Source organism: Puma concolor, chromosome B1 (genome assembly GCF_028749965.1).
Source record: "Puma concolor isolate L17-30 chromosome B1, mPumCon1.1.hap2, whole genome shotgun sequence".
NCBI lineage: Eukaryota > Metazoa > Chordata > Mammalia > Carnivora > Felidae > Puma > Puma concolor.
The window spans coordinates 43,029,739-43,054,722 of NC_141670.1; the positions used below are offsets into that span (position 1 = coordinate 43,029,739).

A 24,984-nucleotide genomic window follows, 5' to 3' on the forward strand; every position below is an offset into this window, starting at 1 on the left:
TGCGCGCACATGCTCTCTGTCTCTCAAAAATAAAAGTAAACATTTTTAAAAAATGAATTTGGCTCATATAATTTTTAAGCTCCTCTCCAACACTCTTAGATTATGTTATTAAATAAATTAATGCCAGATTGTGCGTGTCGGATAACCCCAGCCTCCTGAGAGAAATTATATTTCAAAGCTGACCTCTTCTTGTTAGCCCACAGTAATTTATTCATGAATTGACTCAGTCATTTATATATTCATTCAACAGGTATTTGCTAGGTATGCACTAAGGTTGGGGGATGCATGGGTCAGTAAAAAATAGGGTGTCCCTGGCATCGGGAAGCTTATCATGTAGTAACAATACAGACGAGGACACAGGTCATTATAAACAAGTGTGATATTACTGTAGGGAAAGTAAAGGAATCTATTACCCATGGTTGAGGGTAGCAGTGTAGACTGGGTCTCATCTGGATGAGTATTTAATTATAGTTATGAATAAAGCAACTTTTAGACATTTTATTATATCATATCAATATTTATTGAATGTCATCATTTTAATTACAATAAAATATTCTAATTTTATTATAATTCTATTCTTACAAGGAAGGAACAGATATTGGAAAAACACTTTGAAATCTTTTATAAGTACTATTAAAAAGTTGTGTATTGTTAATTCGTGGGTCTGATACAATGAGCAATATAGACATATATAGACATATATAGACATCTTGGTCTTTACGAAATGCCAAGTTACATTAGTCAACGTTCAGCAGGAATTTCTCAGTTGTATTTCTAACACTCTTCAGGAAAGTCATGACACTAGTGCCTCCAGTTCCTTTATTTTCTGGTTCTGATGTTTCTTCAGATGTTGAGTTTGTCTTGTGCTTGTTCTTTGAAGGAATCACGATGTACTTGGCTACTATTTTCAAATGGTATTTTCTCAGGTCAGCCATAGCTTTCACACATTCATTATAATCTGCCTTCAGTTTAGCATCACCTTTTGAAATAACAAACTCACGGACTGAGGGGGCTGACTCTAATGACTGGAGAAATTTCCGGTGAGCTAATGGCATATATTCTCTCATTTCCTGAAGGAATTTGAAAGAAGATTCTGAAGGAACAAGAGAAAGATTAGTCAGTAGGGAAACCAAAACATTCCCCAATCCAGGGGAGAAGGTCAGAGTGAGGTCATAGTGGGTGGGAGATCACAAGCCACCACTAAAACATGAGGCACTGAGTTCACAACCACCCTGTTAGAAGACTACTCATCTTGATCTAGTAATGGTAATTATTGTAATACAGGCTTAATTCTGAAAGCCCCATGAGCTGAACTCATTCTTTCATAATAGAGTTTTTTGCTCATGTGTCCTTTCTCACTTCCTACTGTATTTGATCCTTCTAAAAAGCTGATGATACAGACAGGGTGAATATAATCTATACTTCACAGATCATGACACAGAGTCCAGGAGAGTTTAAGGGAGAACTTTTAAATAAATGAATGAACTATTAACCAAGAAGTTCTTACTAGAGCTTCTCCTACCCCTACAAGGAATATAATGGATGTGGCTCATATTTCAACTTTGGGGCATCTTTAAAATTTGAGCTGCTGGAAAATAAGACAGCTGACCAAGAGGAATGTCAAGCCTCCCCTGTCACTGACATCTCCACTTCCCCAACTTCAACTCACAGTCCCATCTCATTTGCTGGTGACTTTCTCTTTCTGAATCTGATCATACATTTTCAGGACATGTGCTATGGGCTTCATCACAGCCAATTAGGCCTTATATACATGTTCAAATGTTAAGATTGAGAAGGTGATGAACTTGGGTTTTGGTTCTGGCTTCACTGCTTTCTAGCTGGTTAATAAGGGGTTTGTCACTTAACCTATAAAGAAATTTAAAAGTTCCTGCTTGGTTGTTTGTGAAAGGGGGTGATGACAAGATCTTGCCTTACTGATTCTTTGAAAAGTATCAGATAGGCTCAGATGAGATGCTGATGGAAAGTTACTTCTTAGATGTTAAAACACTATTGTATTAACATAGGAGATTATTATTATTTGTCATTATCCACTCACCTTCACCAGAACTCTGCTGGATGCCCAGCAGAACATCAAAGCACTGGAAGACGCTGCTTTGGGCTGCACTACCCCCTGCAAACTTCTTTGGGGTTTCCCAGACACCTTCATACTTCAGACCCTCTGGCAGCAGGGGGTTGCCTTTCCAGCTAGATGAGGAAGGAAAAAAAATCATTATTTAGATTAATTGCCAAATTTTCAGATATAAAATTTTATAATAGAGGGTGAATGGAGAGTGACGTGACATAGATTTCATTATTCTTCTTCCACACTTCCCTCCACTCATGTTCATTTTTGAGAATGCTAAATAAAATGTTTCTGAGAAAATTTGGCATAAGGATTCTATAAATGGAAGCTTACCTTTGCATTGGAGAAAATATCATTCTGTTCTCTCTTTTTAATGTTTATTTACTTATCTTGAGAGAGAGAGAGGTGGGGGAAGGGCAGGGAGAGAGGGAGAGAGAGAACCCCAAGCAGACTCCGTGCTGTCAGTGCTGAGTCTGATATGGGGCTTGATCCCATGAACTGGGAGATCATGACTTGAGCCAAAAAGCAAGAGTCAGGCGCTCAATTGACTAAGCCACCCAGGCACCTCCATTCCTCTTTTTTAAATGACTACCTTTCCTGTCCATAGTCGAGTCCATGCCTGGCCAACTAATAACAGAGAGAATAGTCTATTCTTTCTCTACAACATGTTTTTTAAGATATGAATTATTTCCTAAACCCGATGGATAGTGGGGATCATCAGTGGGAATTTGATGTGTTATGATAAATGTTTAAGAGAAAACAAACTCAGGTGTAAGACTACATACCCAGACAAGTATATGCGAAGAACATTGAAAAATGTGTTTGGGTCCACATATTCTGTAAAAAGATAAGGTATGTTAAATTAAGCAGTTATCAGAACCATCACAGGAGATCAAGATATTGTAAATAACTGATAGCGTTATAGGGTTTCAGCTTAGGCTGCAGGAAAGGCATTAGGTCCATCTGTGCAGAAAAAGTCCCTGAGGAGAAGCTCTCCCAAGTGAGCCTCATGTCCACTGAACAGGGTCTACCATAGGGCTAGCACACAGCTTATATCAAAGAGCCTAAGCCCACATCAGACTCCTCCTAGGGAGACCAATTAAACTGCCAATGTTTCTTTAAAGCTATTTCACATGCTTACTGCCATGAGATAAACTACTTACATAAAGAAAGAAACAAATCTAAATAAAATGAAAAGCAGAAATAACAACCCCAGGAACCCTGTGGGTTTGTTTCCCTGTGGATCATCCCCATGTCTCTCTTCCCAAAGTTTACTAACATTTTTTATCTGAAGGTCTATTTCTTTCCAATGACCAATCATCAGTAACTCAAAGCCTGGGGATACACTGTCACATATTTGTTGAAGCTGTCCGGCAGAGCGCATTTTTTTTTTTTTTTTTGGTAGACCTTTGTTTATATACTTTTTTGGTTATTGCTGCTTTTTTTAAACTGTTAATTTTGTAATAACTTTTGAGCTCAGTAGCTTTTCTCTGTTGTTTCTTACTTAACTTGTGAAAAAGCAGAATTCTTAGGGAGTTCTTATCAAGCAGAAGCTAAGTATTTTAGAAATTAAAACAGCCTGAACCTTAAGCAACTGTCTCCATGGTTTTCAGTGGGAGGCTAGGACATTCCTGACAGTTAAATAATTACCTGGCTTGCAATTCTAGCTTCACAATTTACTATCTATGTAACCTTGGGCCATTTATCTTATCTCTCCAGTAGATTACTTTATCTATAAAATTAATATAACGAAACCTACCACAGGAAAGTATAATAATTTAGTGAGATAAAGTGAAAACACACCCACTTAAGTGAGAGTTTTTTTTTTTCTATTTGTTTAACAACTCTACGTTTCAGGTAATCAGAAACTTGTGACTGCCAGCCTTGAATGTTGCCTGGCATACAATACTTGCCATGAATTTGTTTAAACTCTTTCCGGGCTTGTTTCAGACAAAAAGCTATGTAACGCAGCTCCCTTTGCAGAGTATTGTGGTCCTCACATTTTACTGCATTCAATAAGTCAGGAATTACCTTAAAAAAAAAAAGGTAAACATTTAAGATTTCTTAGCACTAAATATTGGCATAGAATAAACTTCTTCTAATTCTTAGTCCCCAAATTAAATGTGGGATTTCCACTTCTTTTGTTTTGGTGAGTACCCTCTTATTGTTTGACTTAATCTCCTTGCATTTAATTAAGCTTGGGTTTATTTTTATTTATTTAACATTTAGAGATAAGTTTATATAGTTTTTTTTTTTTTTAATTTTTTTTTCAACGTTTATTTATTTTTGGGACAGAGAGAGACAGAGCATGAACGGGCGAGGGGCAGAGAGAGAGGGAGACACAGAATCGGAAACAGGCTCCAGGCTCTGAGCCATCAGCCCAGAGCCCGACGCGGGGCTCGAACTCACGGACCGCAAGATCGTGACCTGGCTGAAGTCGGACGCTTAACCGACTGCGCCACCCAGGCGCCCCAAGTTTATATAGTTTTATATAGTTTTATTTCTAAATCTAATAGTCAAAACCATTAGATTTATATCACTCTGTGATCTAGTTCCAATGACAACTTGCATTAAAAATGTATCTCTTTTTTTGAGGTTTCAAACTTTATTCTAAATGTGTGGGTCCTACGCTTTATATTTTAGATGAGACACAAAAATAAATAAAATACTTTTTTCTACCAGATGAACCCTTATATCCAATTAAATAATTGAATGCTCTATTGAATCAAGATAAAGTTATTTCATGCATAATATAGAATGATTGCTCTGCTTATGGAAATCAAGATACAAATTTGCCAGTATGGATAGACTTACTTTGATTGCAGAAGCCGCTGCTATTTCCACCAACAGAGAAACCAGGAAAAATCCTTTACCGCAGTCTCCACCAGGAAACGAAAACAGAATGTCCATGTTCCTAAGAAAATAAGTCAAGGGAGTCAAAAATTTAGCAAAAATACTGGCGTATTTGTTTGAGTGCTTTGTAGTTTTCAAGTATTTTTATTCTATTTTAGTTTCAAAATAATCTTGTGGGATAAGTATGCTAGGTTTTACTATCTCTATTACATTGTTGGGAATATGAGTGTTAGGTCCATCGTCTAAGATCTAATGGTAAATTAAGCTGGGACTTTAAATTCTATTTTAGAATTTTGGAACCAGAAATTCCAAGACCATTTCTGTTTCTATTGTCTCATTAATTTTTCACATGCATATATATTACCATATTTATAGATTTATACATATTTGATGCTTATAGAGACATCTGTGAGGTATAATTTTAAGCAGGCTTTTTGCTTTAAATAAATATATTCATATCTATATTTTTATCTGTGAACCTGATTCAATTTCTCGGTGGTTTACTTGCTTTACAAAGAAATTGGGAAATTCAAATAATTGATTATACCGTATTTTCTTTTTTAGTGAAGTTTCACACTAGTGCTACCAAGGATTCAGTATCTGTATATCTATGAAGTTCATGGTGGTTAAATTCATAGTCTCCGAAGCCAGACCATTTCTGCAAGTTTACTTGTTGTGTGACCTTGACCTAGGTATTTTATGTTTCTGCCTCAGTGTTCTCATCTGTAAAATGGGACTGATGATACCATCTTTCCATGTAAAAGCCTTCCATAGCTGTCCACTGATCTGAAGATACTATTTAAACCCCTTATCATAGCCAAAAGTCCTACATAATCTTTTTGCTAAATTTATTTCTTCCTCCCTTTACCACACTACTACTTGCATCAGTCACTACTTATCAACGACACTAGCCTTCCTTCAGTCTGATAATACATCAAGATTTTCATCACTTTGAGGCCCTTACTCTTGCTGTATCCTCCACTATGAACACTCATTTTTTTCTTGTAGCTAATTCCTTCCTACTCACTCTTTGGAACTCAGCTTAAGTAACCTGCTACAGGTATTCCTTCTTCATCCCTTTTATTTGGTTAGAGCTCCTCTTGCCCTCTTCCTAATCAAGGAGCAATTTACATAATTTGCCTGTATCCACTTTCTGCACCAAAGCAGGCTTATTCCTATGATATTTACCTTTGTTTCCCTGGCTTTCAGCCTCCTCTCAGTACAAAGATCAAAAATAGTAAGGATTGGGCCAAAAAGAACAAGTTTATGTTTCTGGCCACTGAGATTATTAAGTCAAAGACACACAGATGGATGTGCATTTTGTATTTGTGCATTTTTAATTACATTTTATATATGCAGGTGTTATTTTTGCATGTAAATATAGCTATGATATCAAGCAGACATGGTCCTATGATAGTCCGAGATCTAATTAAGGATTGGGATTATTTGCTCTTTAAAAAATTACTTGAGTTATTTTTTGCCTGAATTCAATTGGTCTCTTAAAAAGTACATTTGGATGATACTGATAAACCTATATTTACTTTGAATAAAAAATAATCCTTAGAATAAAGTGATCAAATACTTACTCATAAGTCATGGGCCTTATGAAAGCAGCCATCAAACAGTGGGCCAGTTGGAAAAGAAAAAGAAAATCAGTTAAAAACTCAAAAAGTGGTTTTGAGTTATTATTATTCAATTTAATACTACTGATCTATCAAAGGTAAGATATAAGTAAAAAAAAAGAAAAATATATATGTTTTTTAAAAAATATTTATCAACTAGGCATCATTGCAAACACTTAGGACTTTTTAAGTAAAAAAAAAAGAAATTAAATATTCAAAGAACACAGAAGGTTAGTCAAAACCAGTCATTCCTAATAAACTTTTCTAGATCAAATCCTTTCATTTTATGGTTCCTGGGTCTACAGTACTCCTCTGCAGAAACACACCCAGAGCCCTGGGACACCCTATGTCTCTTGTCCCCTTAGGGTATCAAATCCCACTGCTAAAATGATAGCAGGGGCCTAGTCCCTCAACAGGCTGCACTGAGGGCCTGGGCATTTTCCTTTCCACTGCCGAAAATGTGTTTACTCTTAACTGGAGAGATAAACATTAAAGTTGTAGAATCTCCAAAACATGTTACCCGAAAAAAAAAAAAAACAGACACAAGAATACCTGCTCTATAATTGCACTAATATGAAATCCAATAGCAGAAAAAATTAATTTTTAAAATGACCAATCAGAATGTGTGTACCTGGAGGTAGAGAAGAGAATTGAATAGAAAGAACCATAGAGGTGATATTCTGTATCTCGTCACAGGCTATCCATGTGTGTAGAACAGTCAAAATCCCCCAACCAAACAGTCAGGATGGCACATTTCATTGTATGTTAATTATACACCTTTCTCTCTTGTATATACCAGCAGAGGAAAACATACCCCCAAGAAAGAGAAGAAAGCTGTGCTGCTGAAAACTGAACCAATGACTAACTCCCTATTGACATAAATAGCATGCACTTCTTTAAAAAATAATAATAATGTTTATTTTATTTTTGAGACAGAGAGAGACAGAGCATAAGCAGGGGTGGGGCAGAGAGAGAGAGAGACACAGAATCTGAAGCAGGCTCCAGGCTCTAAGCTGTCAGCACAGAGCCCGATGTAGGGCTCAAACTGGTCAACCACGACACTCAACTGACTGAGCCACCCAAGTGCCCCAAGCATGTACTTCTTTAATTCTGCTATAATCACAATTTACGTACCCATTGGGATCCTTTTTCTTCCAGTTTGCCAAGACACAATCTGCATAAACCAGAATAGGAGGCAGATCCAGCTTCTTAGACAGTTCACAGTAAGGAACAGCAATATTCTTTGGCAAGACCTAATTAAAACACAGTATTTAGTACTAGCCTTTGAAGTATCTTACCTTTTCCTCTGCTTTCTGGGTGCCAGAACATTAGCTGTTCTACATCATGGCATTCTGAAACCAAACCACTATAATTTTCTCTTCCTCATTTCACAACTTAGTCCTGGGAATTATTAAATGTTTATGTTTTAGATGTGGGCTGATATGGACATAATCTAGTCAGAGAGAGAAAAAGGAGGTAAAGGGTTCAAGGAACAAAGGATGTATCCTTGACTTTCCAACGGTCTGTGGTTACTTGTAGTCACTTACTTATTCACTCATGTGTCCACCCCATGAATATTTGTTGGGCAATTCCTCTATGCAAGGAATTTTTCATCCATAAGAAATACAAGGATAAAATCATGCTCAGTTTCCTTTGTTCTCAACTTTTCTTTTTCTGAGCCTATTACTCAGGATTCTGCTCTGTGTTTGCCCACATTCTAAAAGGCTCCTACCCCCACAGGGCAATCCTGATGGGCAAGCGCTCTCCTAGGGTGCCCATTGTTGCCACTCATGCATGCCATGTTTTCCAACTGCTCTATTAATCATAATGCTGACCTTTTATTCTTTATCTGCCTGATTTTATAACCAGATTGTCCCATGTAATAATTAAGATCATCCTTGTCATCAGCAGCCTATGGCTGGAATATGTATGGCTCATCTGGGGTAGTGGGAGGTGGGCTACGGTGGGAGAGGTGGCATGACAATGTGGCCCACTCAATAGTTCTGAGAGCTCAGGAGAGCTCTAACCTCAGTAGCTTCGGATTAATTTAATACACCTGGAGATGATGGTTTAACAAAGAAGACAAAATGTTAGCATGGTAACATTGGCTATCAAAGCCCTTGCAGAACTTATGCCTCTGGAAAGTGAAACATTTTGGTTTGCAAATGATTTACATTTGTTTCCAAAGGAAATTTCTGCCTCTTTCTGATTTAAAGGGAAGATCAAAGGGAAACAAAAGGGAAGGTGCTTAATTGAAAAATTAATTTGAGATGACTTGGAAAAAAGAAAGGAAATGTTCAAACCCATCTTAATCTATTAGAGACATTTACACAGCTACTAAGAAACTCAGATGCTAATTTCTAACCCATTCTCAAGCAAAATTCGCCTTATATTGATATATCTTATTTTTTATCCATTTGTTCTCTTTCCTCACTTCAGTAGTTGTATATATATGTATGTGTGTGTATATGACTATTGACAATATGTGTACACACACACACACACACACACACATATATATATTTCCTATAGTTTCCTCACTTCAATAGTCATATATATATATATATATAATTTTCTATATATATGTATATACATATACATATATATGTGTATATGTATTTGTTGCTGGCTTCTAAAATCCTTTTTAGAATAATGTGGTATATAAAAACTAGATAAATTAAAAATATATTTTTATTTTTATTTTATAATTCTGATGTCCAGTCTGGTAAATTTATTATCTTTTTTATTATCCCATGTACATCCTGGTCTTCATATTTTTTGCTAGTCCTCTCTTTCTCTTTTTTGCTTCTCTCCTCTTTGAATAAGCTGTACCAATCTTTTAAGAAGTAATTCAAGTCCCACTTCTTCCTTGAAACACTTCATTATTATACTCCTCTGGACTCTCATACTTCTCCACTTAGCATATGCTGCCCTTTGTTATTGATGATCTTTCATTTTGTTTTGACTTTATTTACTTATTTTGAGAGAGAGAGTGTGCATGTGTGCGTGAGCAGGGCAGGTGCAGAGAGAGAGAATCCCAGGCAGGCTCCACTCCGTCAGCGCAGACCATGAACTCTGAAATCATCACCTGAGCCGAAACCAAGAGTTGTAGGGTTAACTGACTGAGCCACTCAGGTGCTCCTATTGATGATCTTTCTATACAATACCTACACATTTAGCTAGGCTCAGATTCTAGCAAGTCTAGTGGGGCTGTGTGCTTAGGTTGTAAGGCTAGAACTAATCTGAAACTTTTTTGTGTCATAACAAAATTTATATATGGTAGTCTGATAATTATAAAGAAGTAAAAGGTGTTCCCATGATTATGCAGAACACATTTTACCTTTTGTTTACATATCAGAGGATGACTTATCACATAGGGGAAATATATGTGTTGTTTTGTATTTAAACAGGATGTGGAAAGACAAGATAATAATTCCAAATAAATTGTCAAAAAGGAAAAAAAATCATTAAATGGCAGAAGGTGCTTCTGGAATCTATTTTATCTCTTTCTTGTCTAAAGATCAGGTATTACAGTCAATTGGTTTCATGTGATTAGGATTGCCAGCTAAAATAAAGTATGGTATTATTTTAAATCTAAAGTTATCTACTGTTGATGAGAGTAGAGTGAAACCCATATGTTTTTCCGTGTTGACAGATTACATTTACATTGATGTAAGAGAGCACTTTGGCATTAAGTAAGAAGAGTCATAAAATGTCCATATCTCCCAAAACTCATAAAGAGAGAAAAAATTTAATTTTCAAATATATTGATTATAATGTCATTTACAATGGCAAAATATTAAAACAAGGACAGTATTTGTAAACAGAGGATTGAATAAATAAAGTCCAGTAACTCAATGAAAAACTATAAAGTGATTGCAAATGATGACTAGCATGATTATGTTGTAACTAAAAAAATGCTTACAATATAATTTAAGTGAAAGACTCAGGACATATGTCTATATCCACAGGATGGAGCAACTGTGTTATGTAAGTGAAAGATTAAAAATCCAATAATGATAGCAGCTGGCATGTTAAGTCAATGAAACATCGTCTTCTTTTTATTTTCTGTTATACAAGCATCACCAAATTTAGTTATAATAGTTTTAGAATTATTTTTACGTTAAATGTAAATTGGATGTAAATTGTCATATAGCATAAGAAATACCAGGAAATCTCCAAACCTCACAAACATCTTCACCACCTTGGTTCCACACATATGCCATGGTGATATACCCCAGGACCAGATGTGCAAGGCGCTGTGACTTGTGGTCTTTGAGGTCATCAATACCGACCATTTTTAACTGGGAATAAAAAAAGAGATTGACTCAAATCAACATGGGTGACATTATAGCTTTAAAGCCAAGTGAAAAATGTTAAGAAGCTCTAACAGAAAGATGAATGTAATGCCTTTCCAAACCTTCTCAACTTCTTTACGTAGTTCATTTTTGTCAATAAGTTCAGGCAGGTTTTTAGCAATGGAAATCCATTGATCATAAGGGTAAGGTAGTTCCTCCTAGAAAAAAAGAAACGGGACATTTATTTCATAGTGAAAATTTTTATGAAATAGTTTTGCATCTGATTCATAGTCTGTCTTGCCTGTAGATAAATTCTGTGTAATGCTGTCCTGACAAACACTTACCTGTCCAGTAACCCCAGTCCTTGCATTGTTACCTGCACACTCAGAGCTCAAGACTTCTTCCTCTCCTCCAGCACTCTCACCTGCTCTTTTACACAGGCTACCTCAAAAGTTCCACTAAAATCATCCTGATTACTCCAACATACACTTAGATCCCCAAGTATAAATCCTGTGTATTATACCTTCACATTGTTAAGTAATTTATTGTTATCTGCTATTTATTTTCTCTTCCTGGCTAGATTCTAATTTTTTTTAATGGAAGAAAATTGAGATTTCTTAGATGTCAGTAAGTAGACCAGGCACTTTGCTCAATAATTTCTTATTTAAATATTATAATGACCTAAAAAGTTGATTGTTATCTCCATTTCATGAATAAGGAAAATAAGGCTCAGTTTATGAGATTGTTTTGTACATATAGTTTATTGTGATTGAACTTTTAAGTGTTTCCAACTTTCAAAAATCAATGCTCTTTCTTTCCTTTTTTTTTTTTTTTTAAAGCTTATTCATTCCTCATTTCTAAGAGAAAGAGAGAGAGCACAAGCGGGGTAGGGGAAGAGAGAGAGGGAGGGAGACACAGAATCTGAAGCAGGCTGCAGGCTCTGAGCTGTCAGCACAGAGCCCAACGTGGGGCTTGAACTCACAAACTGTGAGATCATGACCTGAGCTGAAGTCAGATGCTTAACCGAATGAGCTACCTAGGCACCCTTCAAAAATCAATGCTCTTTTAACATCTCGCTACCCCATTTGATGGTAAGGATTTTATCATGCTTTTAATTTCGTATTTTTTACAGAACCTTGGACAGTACTGGACTTGTAAGAGATGCTGTACCTATATGTACCAATTGCCTGCTTTGGTACTATAGGCTTATATTTTTCCCGGTAAGTGCAAATAAAATCCAAACAAAAGTGTCTCTTTGGATCTTATCATATTTATACTCTCATGTCAAAGGAAAACATGTAAACAAAAGACCTAGACACTGCCCTGAAATGAGCTTCAACTTCCCATATGCTCTTTCCCCATGCCTTTCTCATTAAGCTGTTTCCAGATATGTTCTTGAGGTCATCAATACTGAACTATGGGGATGCAGCAAAAACAGAAAGATTAACTCAAACCAACATTGATGAAATTTTAAGCTTCAAAACAATTAATATTATAAGTAAGCTAGAAGACAAAAAGGCAAACGTCACATAAAATTCAAAGCTTCAAAACAATATTACAAGTAAGCTAAAAGACAAAAAGGCAAACATCACATAAAATTCAAACATTTTCAGGGACTTCAGATAATTGGCCAGTCTTTGTCTATTAGTGCAGATTTTTTAGCAATGAAATATGCAAGCAGTATATTCACTAGATAGTCACCTCTCTGGTTTCTCTGAAACCTTCTCCCTAACCACACAAATGCTGTGCAGTGGTGTTTTTAGTAACAAATATATATATATATATATATATATATATATATATATATATATATATATTGTTGTTGTTGTTCTGCATTTTACTCTGGAACACAACTGAATTTTTGGTTTTTACTATTTTCCCCAAATAACAGAAATATTTTTTATCGTCATATATCGTGATTAACGTCCTTTTGACAGAACATTTAACAGATGCAAAAATTCAATCAATAATATACTTCTGTTTCAGAGGATGCTTAATGGTATAATATAAATTAATTAAGAATAACACAGAGGGTCATCAACTTCTGCTAGATTAGAGAATGTATTTTGTATCTATGTGGAACTAGAAGACATTATTTTCTTTTGGAATAGAAATTTGATTGATGATAAAATATGAAATGAACATTGTGAACTTATGATTTCTAGGAAAGATCTTCAGTGAAGAAATAAAAGTAATGACTAATTTGTTCTCCTTGTTTCAGAATATGATCTAACTTCCTAAACATCGTAAGTAGTAATTACTACTTTTTAAGTAGTCCAGGAAGAGTTTTGTTTTGTTTTTGTTTGCTTTCATTTGTTTTGCTTTACCCCTTGGAATCTGTTCTTAGAGCTCCAAAACTGCCACGATTGTCTTAATTTTTAAAATAATTTACTCTGGGAGAAAAATTATATATAGAGTTTTGCAACTTCTTGTTGTACCATTGATAAGTACATTTCCAAAATCATCTTATCCTGGCACTGCAGTGTGCTTGTATGGAGGGGGAGCAGGTCTAAGTATTAGTGATTTGTAAATACAAAGTGCTTTAAGCAATGACATTAGTGGGTTTGTTGTTGTTGTTTGAGAGAGAGAGAGCACAAGCTGGGGAGAGGGGCAGAGGGTAAGAGAGAAGGGCTCGATCCCAGATCCCAGGAACCTTGAGATCGTTACCTGAGCAGAAATCAAGAGTTGGATACGTAACCAACTGAGCCACCCAGATGCCCCTACAGGATGTTATTTCTAAGTACAGCTGGATTAGATCTCTAACTAAAAATATGTTTGCTGCATTGAAAGATGCCCTCTGTATGGCTTAAATTTCTCATCAGGAAAATGAGGTTAATAACATACATACTTTTTAGGATGGTTATGAAGGTGGAGTAAGTTAGTATTTGTAAATTGCTTCACAATGCTATATAAGTGTTTGTTATTTGAAATAGATAATAAGATGGTTTTCCTGGCATTCTTTGAAATACAACTTAAAAAAATGTAGTTTTAAAGACAAACATTTAGTCTACATGTCTTGCTGTTTGCAGGCAAAGTTTGTAAAATTTAAAAAAAAAGGCAATTCAGACTCTCATCCAAATCTTACACTTAGTAGCAACAAGTAGTATTAATACAACACAAAATTGCTTGATATACCATCTCAAAAACCTAATCAAAGTAGCAACATGTACTTCACACAATTTAAGGTATTATCAACCAAGAAAAGGGGTTCCTTGGACATGCATCATTTATTACTTTGTTGTTTTTTTTCAAAATGCCCCCCCAAAATGCAATTGCACTAAGCCAAAATACTTCTATAGTTTCCTTATTTCATCACTCACCTTATCTGTGTAAGGTAAGTAAAAAATGGATTTAAGACTCAATCTCTAGGCAGAAAATTTTAAGGAAGTTAAGTATGCACCATTTATTAAAATTCTGCTCTACTTTTGGCATTGCTTCATCCATTTGTTCAGTAAAAATTACTGAACCACATTTGCTCAACAGAAGTTAACTTGCTCAGGTAAGTAATGATAAGAAAACATTTTGGCCCATACATCAGTTCTTTGTCTTACCTGTGGAGTTGGCAGAACGAAGCCCACCTCTTCATCTATATGGTATTCTTTCAAATTGTTCCAAGAATTTTTTGTAGGCAATATCTTATTGTGTGACATTCTTGCAGTCTACTTCTCTAGTCCTCCTTGTTCAAGGAGTTTTCAGAGCATCTATTTATTATAGAGGTTGCCATAGCCAATGATTGCAAACTTACACACGTAGGCAGCAAGAAATGACTTCCACTTTTGGAATAGTTTCATTTTCTTTCTTTGTAATTTGATAAACAATAAAACCACAAAAGCATCTCTGTTCATCATATGAAGAAACTGAAAGTTTATGGTACTATGAAGTATTTGTCACTGGGAACACCATTCGTTTACTGTCATAGGGAATGTGGGAAAGAAACTGAAATGACAAAAACCATGAATATAGATAACTAGAAAAGTACATTTTTTAATGGGAACTATTAAATCTTTGAAGTAAGACAATGAATTTGACCAAGGCTAAAGTCCTAAAATATCCCTTCACTGTTACTATCATTGGCTTTCCATTAAGTCTCTAGGGTTCTTTAAACACGGTAGTGTCTTATTTCAGCAACCATGAAATGTAAACCATGCTACATTGAACTAATGTAGGCAATGATTGATGTAGAAAAAAATGGAAGCAGGTGAGGAATTAAGACAGGACCTCTTGGGGCACCTGGGTGGCTCAGTCAGTTAAGCATCAGACTTCAACTCAAGTCATGATCTCACCCTTCGAGGGTTTGAGCCCCGTGTCAGGCTCTGTGCTGACAGCTTAGAGCCTGGTGCCTGTTTTGGATTCTGTGTCTTCCTCTCTCTCTGTCCCACTCCAGCTCATGCTCCGTCTCTCTGTCTCTAAAAAAAAAACATTAAAAAATTATTTTAAAAATTAAAAAAAGAAAGACAGTACCTCTCTACATGCCCATTTTTCTTATTCAGTCTTTTATCTGTGTTCTCAGTGATACAGTTCTTTCTTCTTCATATTCCTTAGAAGTAATTTTTAGGAAGACTTTTCTGTGTCTCTACTATATTTGACTGCTAAGGACTGTTGAAGCAATAGTACTTCACATTTGGAGAGTTTGTAATATGTTAAAAGTTTGAATAAAGGATAAAACATCCTGAAAATGTTTCTTCCAAAATGCAAATTAAAACTGCATTTGGCAAGTTCTTTGGGGTGCATGTAGTTCTGTGGTCACTTACAGGCATTGTTTGATCTTACTAATAAAGCTGAAGGAAAAGGAGAAACTGTATCGTTCCTTATGATGATCAAAAGGAGAAATGAGGAGTTAGTGTGCAGTGCATTGTAAGAATGCAGTTTTGTCATCCAGCTTATGAGTACTTGAAATAACTTCCTGGTACATGACTCTGCATTCTAGAATATTTCTTACACTATTCTTTCCCTTGAATCATGGATTCTTTTTTTTTCTTTTTTAACATGTAGTTTTACAAGAATATGTTCTCCTTATAATAAAACTAAGGGAAATTGAAACTAAAATTACACAGGAAAACACATGGCTAAGCTTCAGAATGAATAATCCATGAGGCTGATATTTTTGAAACCAGGCCCAAGGCAAAAACACAAATAAGAATATCGTGTTGGATTATCATCATGGAAGGCAAACATAACCAAAACAATTTTAGGAATTGGAGAATGTGTGTTTATTCCTATGATGTTTCACTCTTTTTACCTGGATTTGTTTTCCATCGGTGAGTCAAGACAGATACATGTAATGAAGTTTTAGATAATTCTATCTCAGAAAAGTTTCTGAGGCTTGATGTTTTTTTAAGAAGCATGGTTTGATACAACTTCTTCTTGACTCTGCTTGTTTATTAAATCCATCCTACCTTCGACTCCAGAAACAGTAATATTTTAGCATCCTACTTTTCTCTCTACCTATTTATCTCTACCTTCACATTTTAACCCTTTTCATATTTTCATATTTTGGAAACATTTTCAGTCCTCATTTATCTTGATTTTTCTTCAGCAATAACCACATCTCATTGAAAATCCCTTTGCACAAGGGGTCAGAAAAGCATCTTAATCGCACTATCCTCTATCGATTCTTTATCTTTTCCTTTATCTTTTTACCTGTGGCCAGGTCATTGTGAAAGAAAGCTCCTGAAAGTCAAAACTCAGCTTTTTGCTCCATAACCTCCCAGCTCTGACGGATACGAATCTGACTGCCTTGCATATATCACTTGTTTGATGACTTGGCTGAACTCTTGTATGTAATGATTGTACTGCCTGGGTTATCTCCATAGCTATAAAGTACATTTCCAATTGCCTGGTGAACATCTACATCTGGAAATCCCATTTTTCTTTTCACTGAGCACAATGCCAGAACTATTATAAATAATAATAAAAAAAGAACTATTATGAATAAACCTGCAAAAGAACTTTTATCCAGGACGATGATAAACAAATTTGTTCCCTCACAACATGCTACTGTATATAGTAATCCTAGTTCCTCTTTATTATTATGTTATGCTAGTCTATGTAGAGAGTAGCTTTGTTTTAAAAGTAAAAGAGGTTTCAGCTAAAAAAAGTTAAGTGACCTAGAACATATAAGAAGAATGAAGAAAATTATTGAAATATCAATATCCACTGGCATTTACCATTAATATTTTGGTGATTACGTTTTCCACTGTTTTTGGTTTACATTAATAATATCCAGGGGTGACTAGGTGGCTTATTCAGTTAATCATCTGACTTATGCTCTGCTTGTGATCTCGTGGTTTGTGAGTTCGAGCCCCACATCATGTACTACACTGACAGTGCAGGGCCTGCCTGGGATTCTCTGTCTCCCCTTCTCTCCCTGCCACTCCCCATACTCTCTCATACTTTCTCTCTCAAAATATATAAATAAACGTAAAAAAAAATAAAAAGAATAAAATAAATAAAATTTAAAAAATAATATCCAAATTTTCCTGACCACTCACTTGTGTCAGGAATTTTCTTAAAACTGTTCATGGTAACTAATTTGACATTTATTATTATCTTATGAGAAAATGCTTATGATAACCCCCAAAAGAAATTAAGGTGATTCAGCATATTTCTGTGCCTCTAACATAGCTGTATAAATATGAAGTAGTGTAGACTGTGAGGCAAATATTATTTTATTGCATCAGAGTTCTCCAGAGTAACAGATCCAATAAGGAGATAGATAAATAGATGGATAGACGGATGGATGGATAGATAGATAGATAGATAGATAGATAAACAGATAGATATCAAGAAATGGGCTCTCATGATTGTTGGGGCTAGAAAATCTGAAATCTGGAGGGCAAGCTAAAAACTGGAAACTCTTGACAGGATCTAATGTTGCAGTTTACCGGCAAAATTTCTTTTTTAGAAAAACTTAGGTTTTTGCTCTTAAGGCCTTTCAACTGATTAGATGAAGCCCACTCAAATTATCCCACTTAATTTCTATTACTTAATGCAAACTAAGTATAGGTATTAACTAATCTACAAAATCTCTTCAAGACACCTGCGATTAGTGTTTAACTGAATAAATGGGTACTATAGCTAAGCCAAGTTGACATAAAACAAATTATCACAAAGATGAAAGGGGAATACTTTATAACACAAAGTGTTTAACTTACCAGGAAGATATGACGATATTAAATTTTCTATACATTAAACAACATAACCTCAAACCGTGTAAAGCAAAAACTGATGTAGATGGAACACAAAAGACACAGACACATACCCACAATTAGACTGCAATTTTTTTGTTTTTATTTAAAATCTCACTAACAGAACAGCTAGTCCCAAATCACTAAATGCATAAGCAATTTTAAAAACAAGATTAATGAACTTGATCTAATTAAGATATATAGATTACCAAGCTCATCAATTTCAAAATACATATTGTTTACAAGTACACTGGAAAATTTACAAAAATTTACCATATAGGTATGTGCAGGCCCATAATCAAATCTGAAAAATTTTATAAGATTAAATCCTACAGAAAATATTTTTTAACCCAGGTAAAATAAGACAAGTAAATAACCAAAAGTTCACTGGGAAATCTCTGTATGTTTGAAAATTAAGACATAGGTTTATATAATTCATAGGTCAAAAAACACCATCAAAATAGAAACTAGAAACTATTTTTACTTGAATAATGGTTTAAAAATGATAAAATTTCTCGGATTCAGCTAATGGCTGACTGAGAGGGAAGTGTATCGTCTACAATGCATACATTATTTTAAAAGAAAGACTACGCATCCATCTCATGATTTTGGAAAAATAACACATTATGCTCAAAAAAGTAAGAGATGTTGTTACATAAAAAAAAAATTACAAAAAAGTGAGGTATGGTTGTTACATAATTGTAAATAAAGTTATGAATGAAATAACAGTTATTCACATTAAAGTCTGTAAGCACACTTGACCGGTATTTTTTTCAATATTTAATTTCATATGGAAACAGAACTTAATATAATTCATATACAGGAAACTACATACATTTTGTTAGATAGTCATGTTGTAAATGGAAGAGAGACGCCCCCTTGTGGGTTCTTTAAGGATAATTTCTAGCGCGGCAGTGAAATCACTCTGAAAAGCACGTAAAATTAAAGGATTTATTACATTCACAGGTTCTAAAAAGGGAGGCACAGTAGGCTCAGATGGCCACCCAAAGTCACCAAGAGCCCAAAGTTTGATCATAACAAAGAAGAAGCGGAGGAATGTTCTATGGGCAATGGGCAAATACCTTTATTGAGAGTCATGGGTGGGGTAGTTTGTAGTACCCTGGAAGCATTCACATTAGATAATTTGTAACAGAATCAGCGTGGAAAAGAGGAAAGGGACAAAATACGGAAGTCATCATGAGATTTATTACTTCAACACACATGTTGAGGATGGGTATCCAGAAAAGGGAAGTAGCTACATAAAAGTTCAAAACAAGCAAGGGCGGGGGTGGTGCTGGCACTCAAGGAGCCAGTGACAGAACAAATAGCTGCCACACAAGATTAATAAAATTTATTATCACATAGATTAAGATAGAAAACATTTACATCATTCAGAATGTTCCCTTTGCCTCTTTTCAATCCCCTCTCACCCAGAGTCAGCCACTATTTTCATTTTTATCACCATAGATTAGTTGGGTCTGGTCTTAATACAAATGGAATCATACAATATGTATGCTTAGGGTTCTGGCTTCTTTCATACAACATAGTGTTTTGGGGATTCGTCCACGTTGCATTATTAAAAATGTTTTTCTTCTTATGGTTCGATAAGTTTTCGTTACATAAGCATACCAATTTTGTTGTTTAACCATTCTCTTTAAACCATCAATAAACATTTGTTTCCAGCTTTTGACATGTATGAGTAAAGCTTCTATGAACATTGGTCTAAATCTTTGTGTAGACATTTGAGTACATTTTTCTTAGGTATTTGGCTAAGGGTGGAATTGTTACGTAATAACTTATTAGAAACTGCTACATAGTTTTCCAAGGTGGTTTTCCATTTTCCATTTTCATCAGCATAATGAAATTTGTTGTTGCTTCACATTCTCAGCAACATTTCCTTTGCTATTTTAGTAGATGTGATATCACATGTGGATTCAATTTGTATTTTCCTTATTATAATAACTGCTATTCACATATCTTTTCTGATGTGCCTATTCAAGACTTGGAAAGCTTTTTTTTTTTTTAATTTGATTTTCTTTTTATTACTGACTAGTATGAGCTGTTGATTGATTCTGGATACAAATACTGTTTCAAGTATGTATACTAAGAATATTTTTCCAGTCTCTGGTTTGTTTTGTTTTGGTTTTGTTTTTACTTCCTTAATGATGTATTTGATAAAGAATGTTTAATTTTAAAGATTAATATATCAACTTATTTTTACATATTTGGGACATTTCAGTGCTATGCTTAAGAAAACTTTGCTTACACCAAGTTCAGGAAGACAGTTTGTTTTCTGCTAGAAAATTTTATAGATTTTGCATTTTATTTCATGATTCACCTTCAATTAATTTTTATATTATTTAGTAAAAACCTTTTCCTTTCTTTCTTTTAAATTTTTTTGTATATAAATATTCTGTTGTTCCAACACCATTAGTTGAAATAATTTTTTTTTTTTAGTTTTTTTTTAGTGTTTGTTTATTTTTTTAATTTTTTAAATGTTTTTATTTATTTTTGAGACAGAGCATGAGCAGGGGACGGGCAGAAAGAGAGGGAGACACAGAATCCCAAGCAGGCTCCAGGCTCTGAGTTGTCAGCACAGAGCCTGATGTGGGGCTCGAACTCACAGACTGTGACATCATGACCTGAGCTGAAGTCAGATGCTTAACCGACTGAGCCACCCAGGTGCCCCCCTTTCTTTTTAATTTTTTTTAATGTTTGTTTATTTTGAGAGAGAGAGAGAGAGAGACAGAACGTGAGCAGGTGAGGGGCAGAGAGATGGAGACACAGAATCTAAAGCAGGCTCCAGGCTCTGAGCTGTCAGCACAGAGCCTGACTCGGGGCTGGAACCCACGAACTGTGAGATCATGACCTGAGTGAAGTTGGGTGCTTAACCGACTGAGCCACCCAGCTGCCCCTGAAATAAATATTTTTTAATGGATTTTTTTTGGCTATTCCAGATCCTCTGCATTTTATTTTTTGAAACTAGAATCAAAAACCTCCTGGGTTATTGATTCTCATTGCATTGAATCTTTAAGTCAATTTGCAAAGAAATTATATCTTATGTTGAGTCATGTAATTTATGACTATAAATATAACTCCATAAATGTAGTTATTTGTTCAAGTTGTCTAAAAGTTTTTTGGTTAGCGTTCACTATGGAAGTCTTCAAAATTGTTCTATGGTATATTTTTATAGATAGTAATCTCCTTTAAATTCTTTTTCTAACTGGGGCGCCTGAGTGGCTCAGTCATTGAGCATCCGACTTCAGCTCAGGTCATGATCTCACGGTCTGTGAGTTTGAGCCCCGCATGGGGCTCTGTGCTCACACCACAGAGCCTGGAGCCTGCTTTGGATTCTGTGTCTCCCTCTCTCTCTGCCCCTCTCCCACTCATGCTCTGTCTCTCTCTGTCAAAAATAAACATTAAAAAAAATTAAATTCATTTTCTAATAGATGTTTCTGGTATCTAAGTACAATTGATTTTTGTATATTGTTCTTGACCTTTTCAAATTCACTTAATTGTTCTAACAAATGGTTTGTATGCTCTTTTAGATTTGCTGCGTATATAATTATGTCACATGCAGATAAAGACAATTTGATTTCCTGCTTTCATCTATTTATCTATCTAATATATATCAATTAGTTCCTCTAAGATGACAATGTATAGAAGAGATGAGGGCCTACACACACACACACACACACACACACACACACACACACACATACTGTATGAATACTATTTGCTTATTGAAGAAGTTTTTTTCTATTATGAGCGGAATGAATATTTTTTAATTTTTTTCAAACGTCATTGAACATGTTTTGAAGTCCACAGAGAAAATTATATAGTTTTTTTACTTAATGCTTTTAATTGGAATGATAGATATATATATTTTTTTAATTTATTTATTTATTTTGAGAGAAAGAGCATGGATGAGAGACAGAGAGAGGGAAAGAGAGAATCCCAGGCAGGGCTCCATCCTATGAACTGTGAGTTCATGACCTGAGCCAAGACAAAGAGCTGGAAGTTCAACCAACTGAGCTACCCAGGCACCTCTGTAATGATAGATTTTTGAATGTTATAAGTATCTTTCATCCCTAAGCTAAATCTGTCTTGGTCATAATATATATATTTGTTTAATTTGTTTCTTTCCTTCTTTCTTTCTTTTCTTTCTTTCTTTCTTTCTTTCTTTCTTTCTTTCTTTCTTATTCTTTTTTTAAATTTTAATTCCAGTGTAGTTAACAAACAGTGTTATATTGGTTCAGGTGTACAATATAGTGATTTAACAATTCCATATATCACTCAGTGCTTATCAAGATAAGTGTATTCTCATGATATATTGTTCTTATTATATATTGCTAGATTTCATCTGCTGATGTTTTGTTAATTATTTAAAATTTTATGTCCTGGAGGGATATTGGTTTCTAGTTGTTTTTTTTCTAGTTTTCCTTCTTTCTTTCTTTCTTTCTTTCTTTCTTTTTCTTTTTGGTAATGTCCTTGCCAGATTTTGATATCAAGATACATAGGCTTTTTTAAAAAAATAATCCTGTTTTTTACATTCTCTGAAGGAGTTTGGGTAAAATTGATGTTATTTTGCTTTAATTTTTTATAGAATATACTAATTAAACAATGTGGGCCTAAGGGTTTATTTTATGGAGAAGTTTCAAATTACTTTATTTCACAAACATAGGACTATTCTAATTTTCCATATGATGTTAGGTCAGTTTGAAAAGTTCTGTTTTTCCTCAAAGTTGCTGTATCTGGATCAGCAAGAGGCAAAAAAGGAAACCTGGACCCTCCTTCTCCGCACAGACATGCTGATTCAACAACATGGACCAATTTCTTTTGTTAGAAATCCAGAAACCTGTTGAAAGGCTCTTGCCACTGAGATGATAAGGACAAAAGCCAAAATGAATAAAATGACACCTTACTCATAATCTCTTCCCCCTACTCCGTGCCACACAATCATGAGAAAAACCAGAACTCCCAGCTTCTCCCTAAGAAGGGAAGGAGAGGACTGGACCATATGTCCAAAGTTCAGACTATTTAGGGGGCTGCCCAAGGTACCAATTACTGTACTGAGTACGAGCACTGATTGGAAAAGGGCCCAGGTCTGGGAACCCTGAGAATATAGTCCGCGGTTTGAACTAGCACGCTCTATTAGCCAAAGTGCTTCCCCTGGTTCAGCACTGAGCAAGCGAGAACACCCAAATCCTTCCTTCTCCCTGGAAAGAGTCGAAGCATGCAAGAGGGAAAGAGAAAAATAAAACATATATCTAACATTCAGACTTTTCAGGGAGCTCCCCAAGGGACTGGTTTTTGTCTTGCCTGTCTCTAAGTACGGACAGGATATAGTACACTCTGGATGCCTGGGGACCAGCATATGCTGCTTCTTCACAGGAACTACAAGATAACAGACACCAGAGGGAGCAAGATATCATAAACTCTTGAAAAAATAAACCAACAAATTCTTATAATTATGAATTTACATGGACAAGTTTGGAGAAAAGACACATCCACCAAAAACTTTTGAGAGGCCCACCAGAATCTCTAGCTAGGGTAATTGGTGAAGGTCTTCCCATATATGAAGCCAGTCCATAGAAACTAAGAAAAAGCGCTGTTTTTTCAAATATGCAGATACCCACACTGTTGAGGGCATTAAACACACACACACACATACACAGGAAACAAAAGAAAACACCAAAAGAAAAAGGGGTTTCATTACCTAATAAAGAATTCAAATTATGATCATAAAGATAATTAGTAAGTTCCGGAAAACAATTTATGAATAAGTTAGAAATTTCCAAATAAAGATAGAAAAAAATACAGAAATTTTGGAGCTGAAAAATAAAATAGCCAGACTGAATAATTCACTAGAAAAGTGTAATAATAGACTTTATCAACTAGAAGAGAGAGTCAGCAAACTTGAAGACAGGAAGAACATTTGAAATTATCCTATCACAGAAGCAAAAACAAAAAAAGAATGAAAAGGTGTGAAGAAAGCCTAAGGGACTTCTGTGTCTTCATCAAATAAATCAATACATGCACTATGGGAGTCCTAAGAGGAAAGAGAGAGACAGAAAGGACAAGAGAGCTTATTGAGAAAAATAATGACCAATGCCTTTTCTCTATTAAGATGGTCGATCATGTGTTGTATTTCTTTCATTTTGTTAATGTGTTGTATAACATCAATTAATTTGCATACATTGAAACATCTTTGTTCGAAGGAGTAAGTTCCACTCAGACATGGTGTATAATCCTTTTAATTTGCTGATGAATTCAATTTACTACCATTTTATTAAAGACTTTTTCATTTATATTCATCAAGAATATTTTCCTGTAGTTTTCTTTTCTTGTGTTGTCTTTCTCTGGCTTTGGTATTAGTCTGATACTTGCCTCACAAAATGAGTTTGGAGTTGTTTTCTTCTCTTTTACTTTTTGTAATAGTAAGAAGAGTTGGCATTAATTGTTTTTAAAATATTTGGTATAACTGACCCATGAAACCATCTATTCCTGGGCTTTTGATTATTGATTCAATCTTCTTATTTGTTATTAGTCTCTTCAGGTGTTTTATTTCTTGATTCAGTTTAGCTTTTGACAAAGTTCAATATCAATTCATGATCAAAACTCCCAACAAACAAGGTATAGAAAGAGCTTACTTAACACAATAAAGGTCATATATGAAAATTCCACAGATAATAGTTTAATCAGTGGGGGAAAACTAAAAGCTTTACCTCTAAGATACTGTACAAGGCAAGAACGCCCACTATCAGTACTTCTATTCGACATAGTACAGGAAGACCTAGCAAGAGCAATTAGATAAAAAAATAAAAATAAGAAAAGAAATAAAAGTCATTCAAATTGAACAAAATTAACTCTGCAGATGGGATGATCACATATGTGGAAAACCTTTAAAAGGTAAGAAAAAACTGTTAGAAGTAGTAAGT

At 34.9% G+C, this 24,984-nt stretch overlaps 1 protein-coding gene and 1 long non-coding RNA gene across 2 annotated transcripts; one reads left to right on the forward strand and one right to left on the reverse strand.

Moving 5' to 3' along the window:
• Positions 1–496: 496 nt before the first annotated feature.
• Positions 497–14,565, reverse strand: IDO1 (indoleamine 2,3-dioxygenase 1). The gene is made up of 10 exons (XM_025921988.2): positions 14,408–14,565; positions 10,979–11,074; positions 10,743–10,862; positions 7,693–7,811; positions 6,523–6,537; positions 4,898–4,997; positions 3,997–4,114; positions 2,869–2,920; positions 2,057–2,205; positions 497–1,093 (listed from the first exon to the last, which is right to left on the reverse strand). Exons 1-10 carry the CDS (start codon positions 14,504–14,506, stop codon positions 738–740), a joined length of 1,224 nt encoding a protein of 407 aa, XP_025777773.1. The 5' UTR covers positions 14,507–14,565; the 3' UTR covers positions 497–737.
• Positions 11,679–23,451, forward strand: LOC147581600 (uncharacterized). The gene is made up of 2 exons (XR_015250073.1): positions 11,679–12,076; positions 22,789–23,451. It is a non-coding gene; the product is annotated as an uncharacterized LOC147581600 (long non-coding RNA).
• Positions 23,452–24,984: the final 1,533 nt, after the last annotated feature.

What these genes read in the sequence shown, in the direction of transcription:
- IDO1 (XM_025921988.2), bottom strand. Translation starts at nt 14,506, where the DNA reads ATGTCACACAATAAGATATTGCCTACAAAAAATTCTTGGAACAATTTG. An exon ending in GTGGTGAAGATGTTTGTGAG is followed by an intron (nt 7,812 to 10,742) that starts GTTTGGAGATTT and finishes TGTTTTAATTAG; the next exon opens with GTCTTGCCAAAGAATATTGC. An exon ending in CAGCGGCTTCTGCAATCAAA is followed by an intron (nt 4,115 to 4,897) that starts GTAAGTCTATCC and finishes TTTTTTTTTAAG; the next exon opens with GTAATTCCTGACTTATTGAA.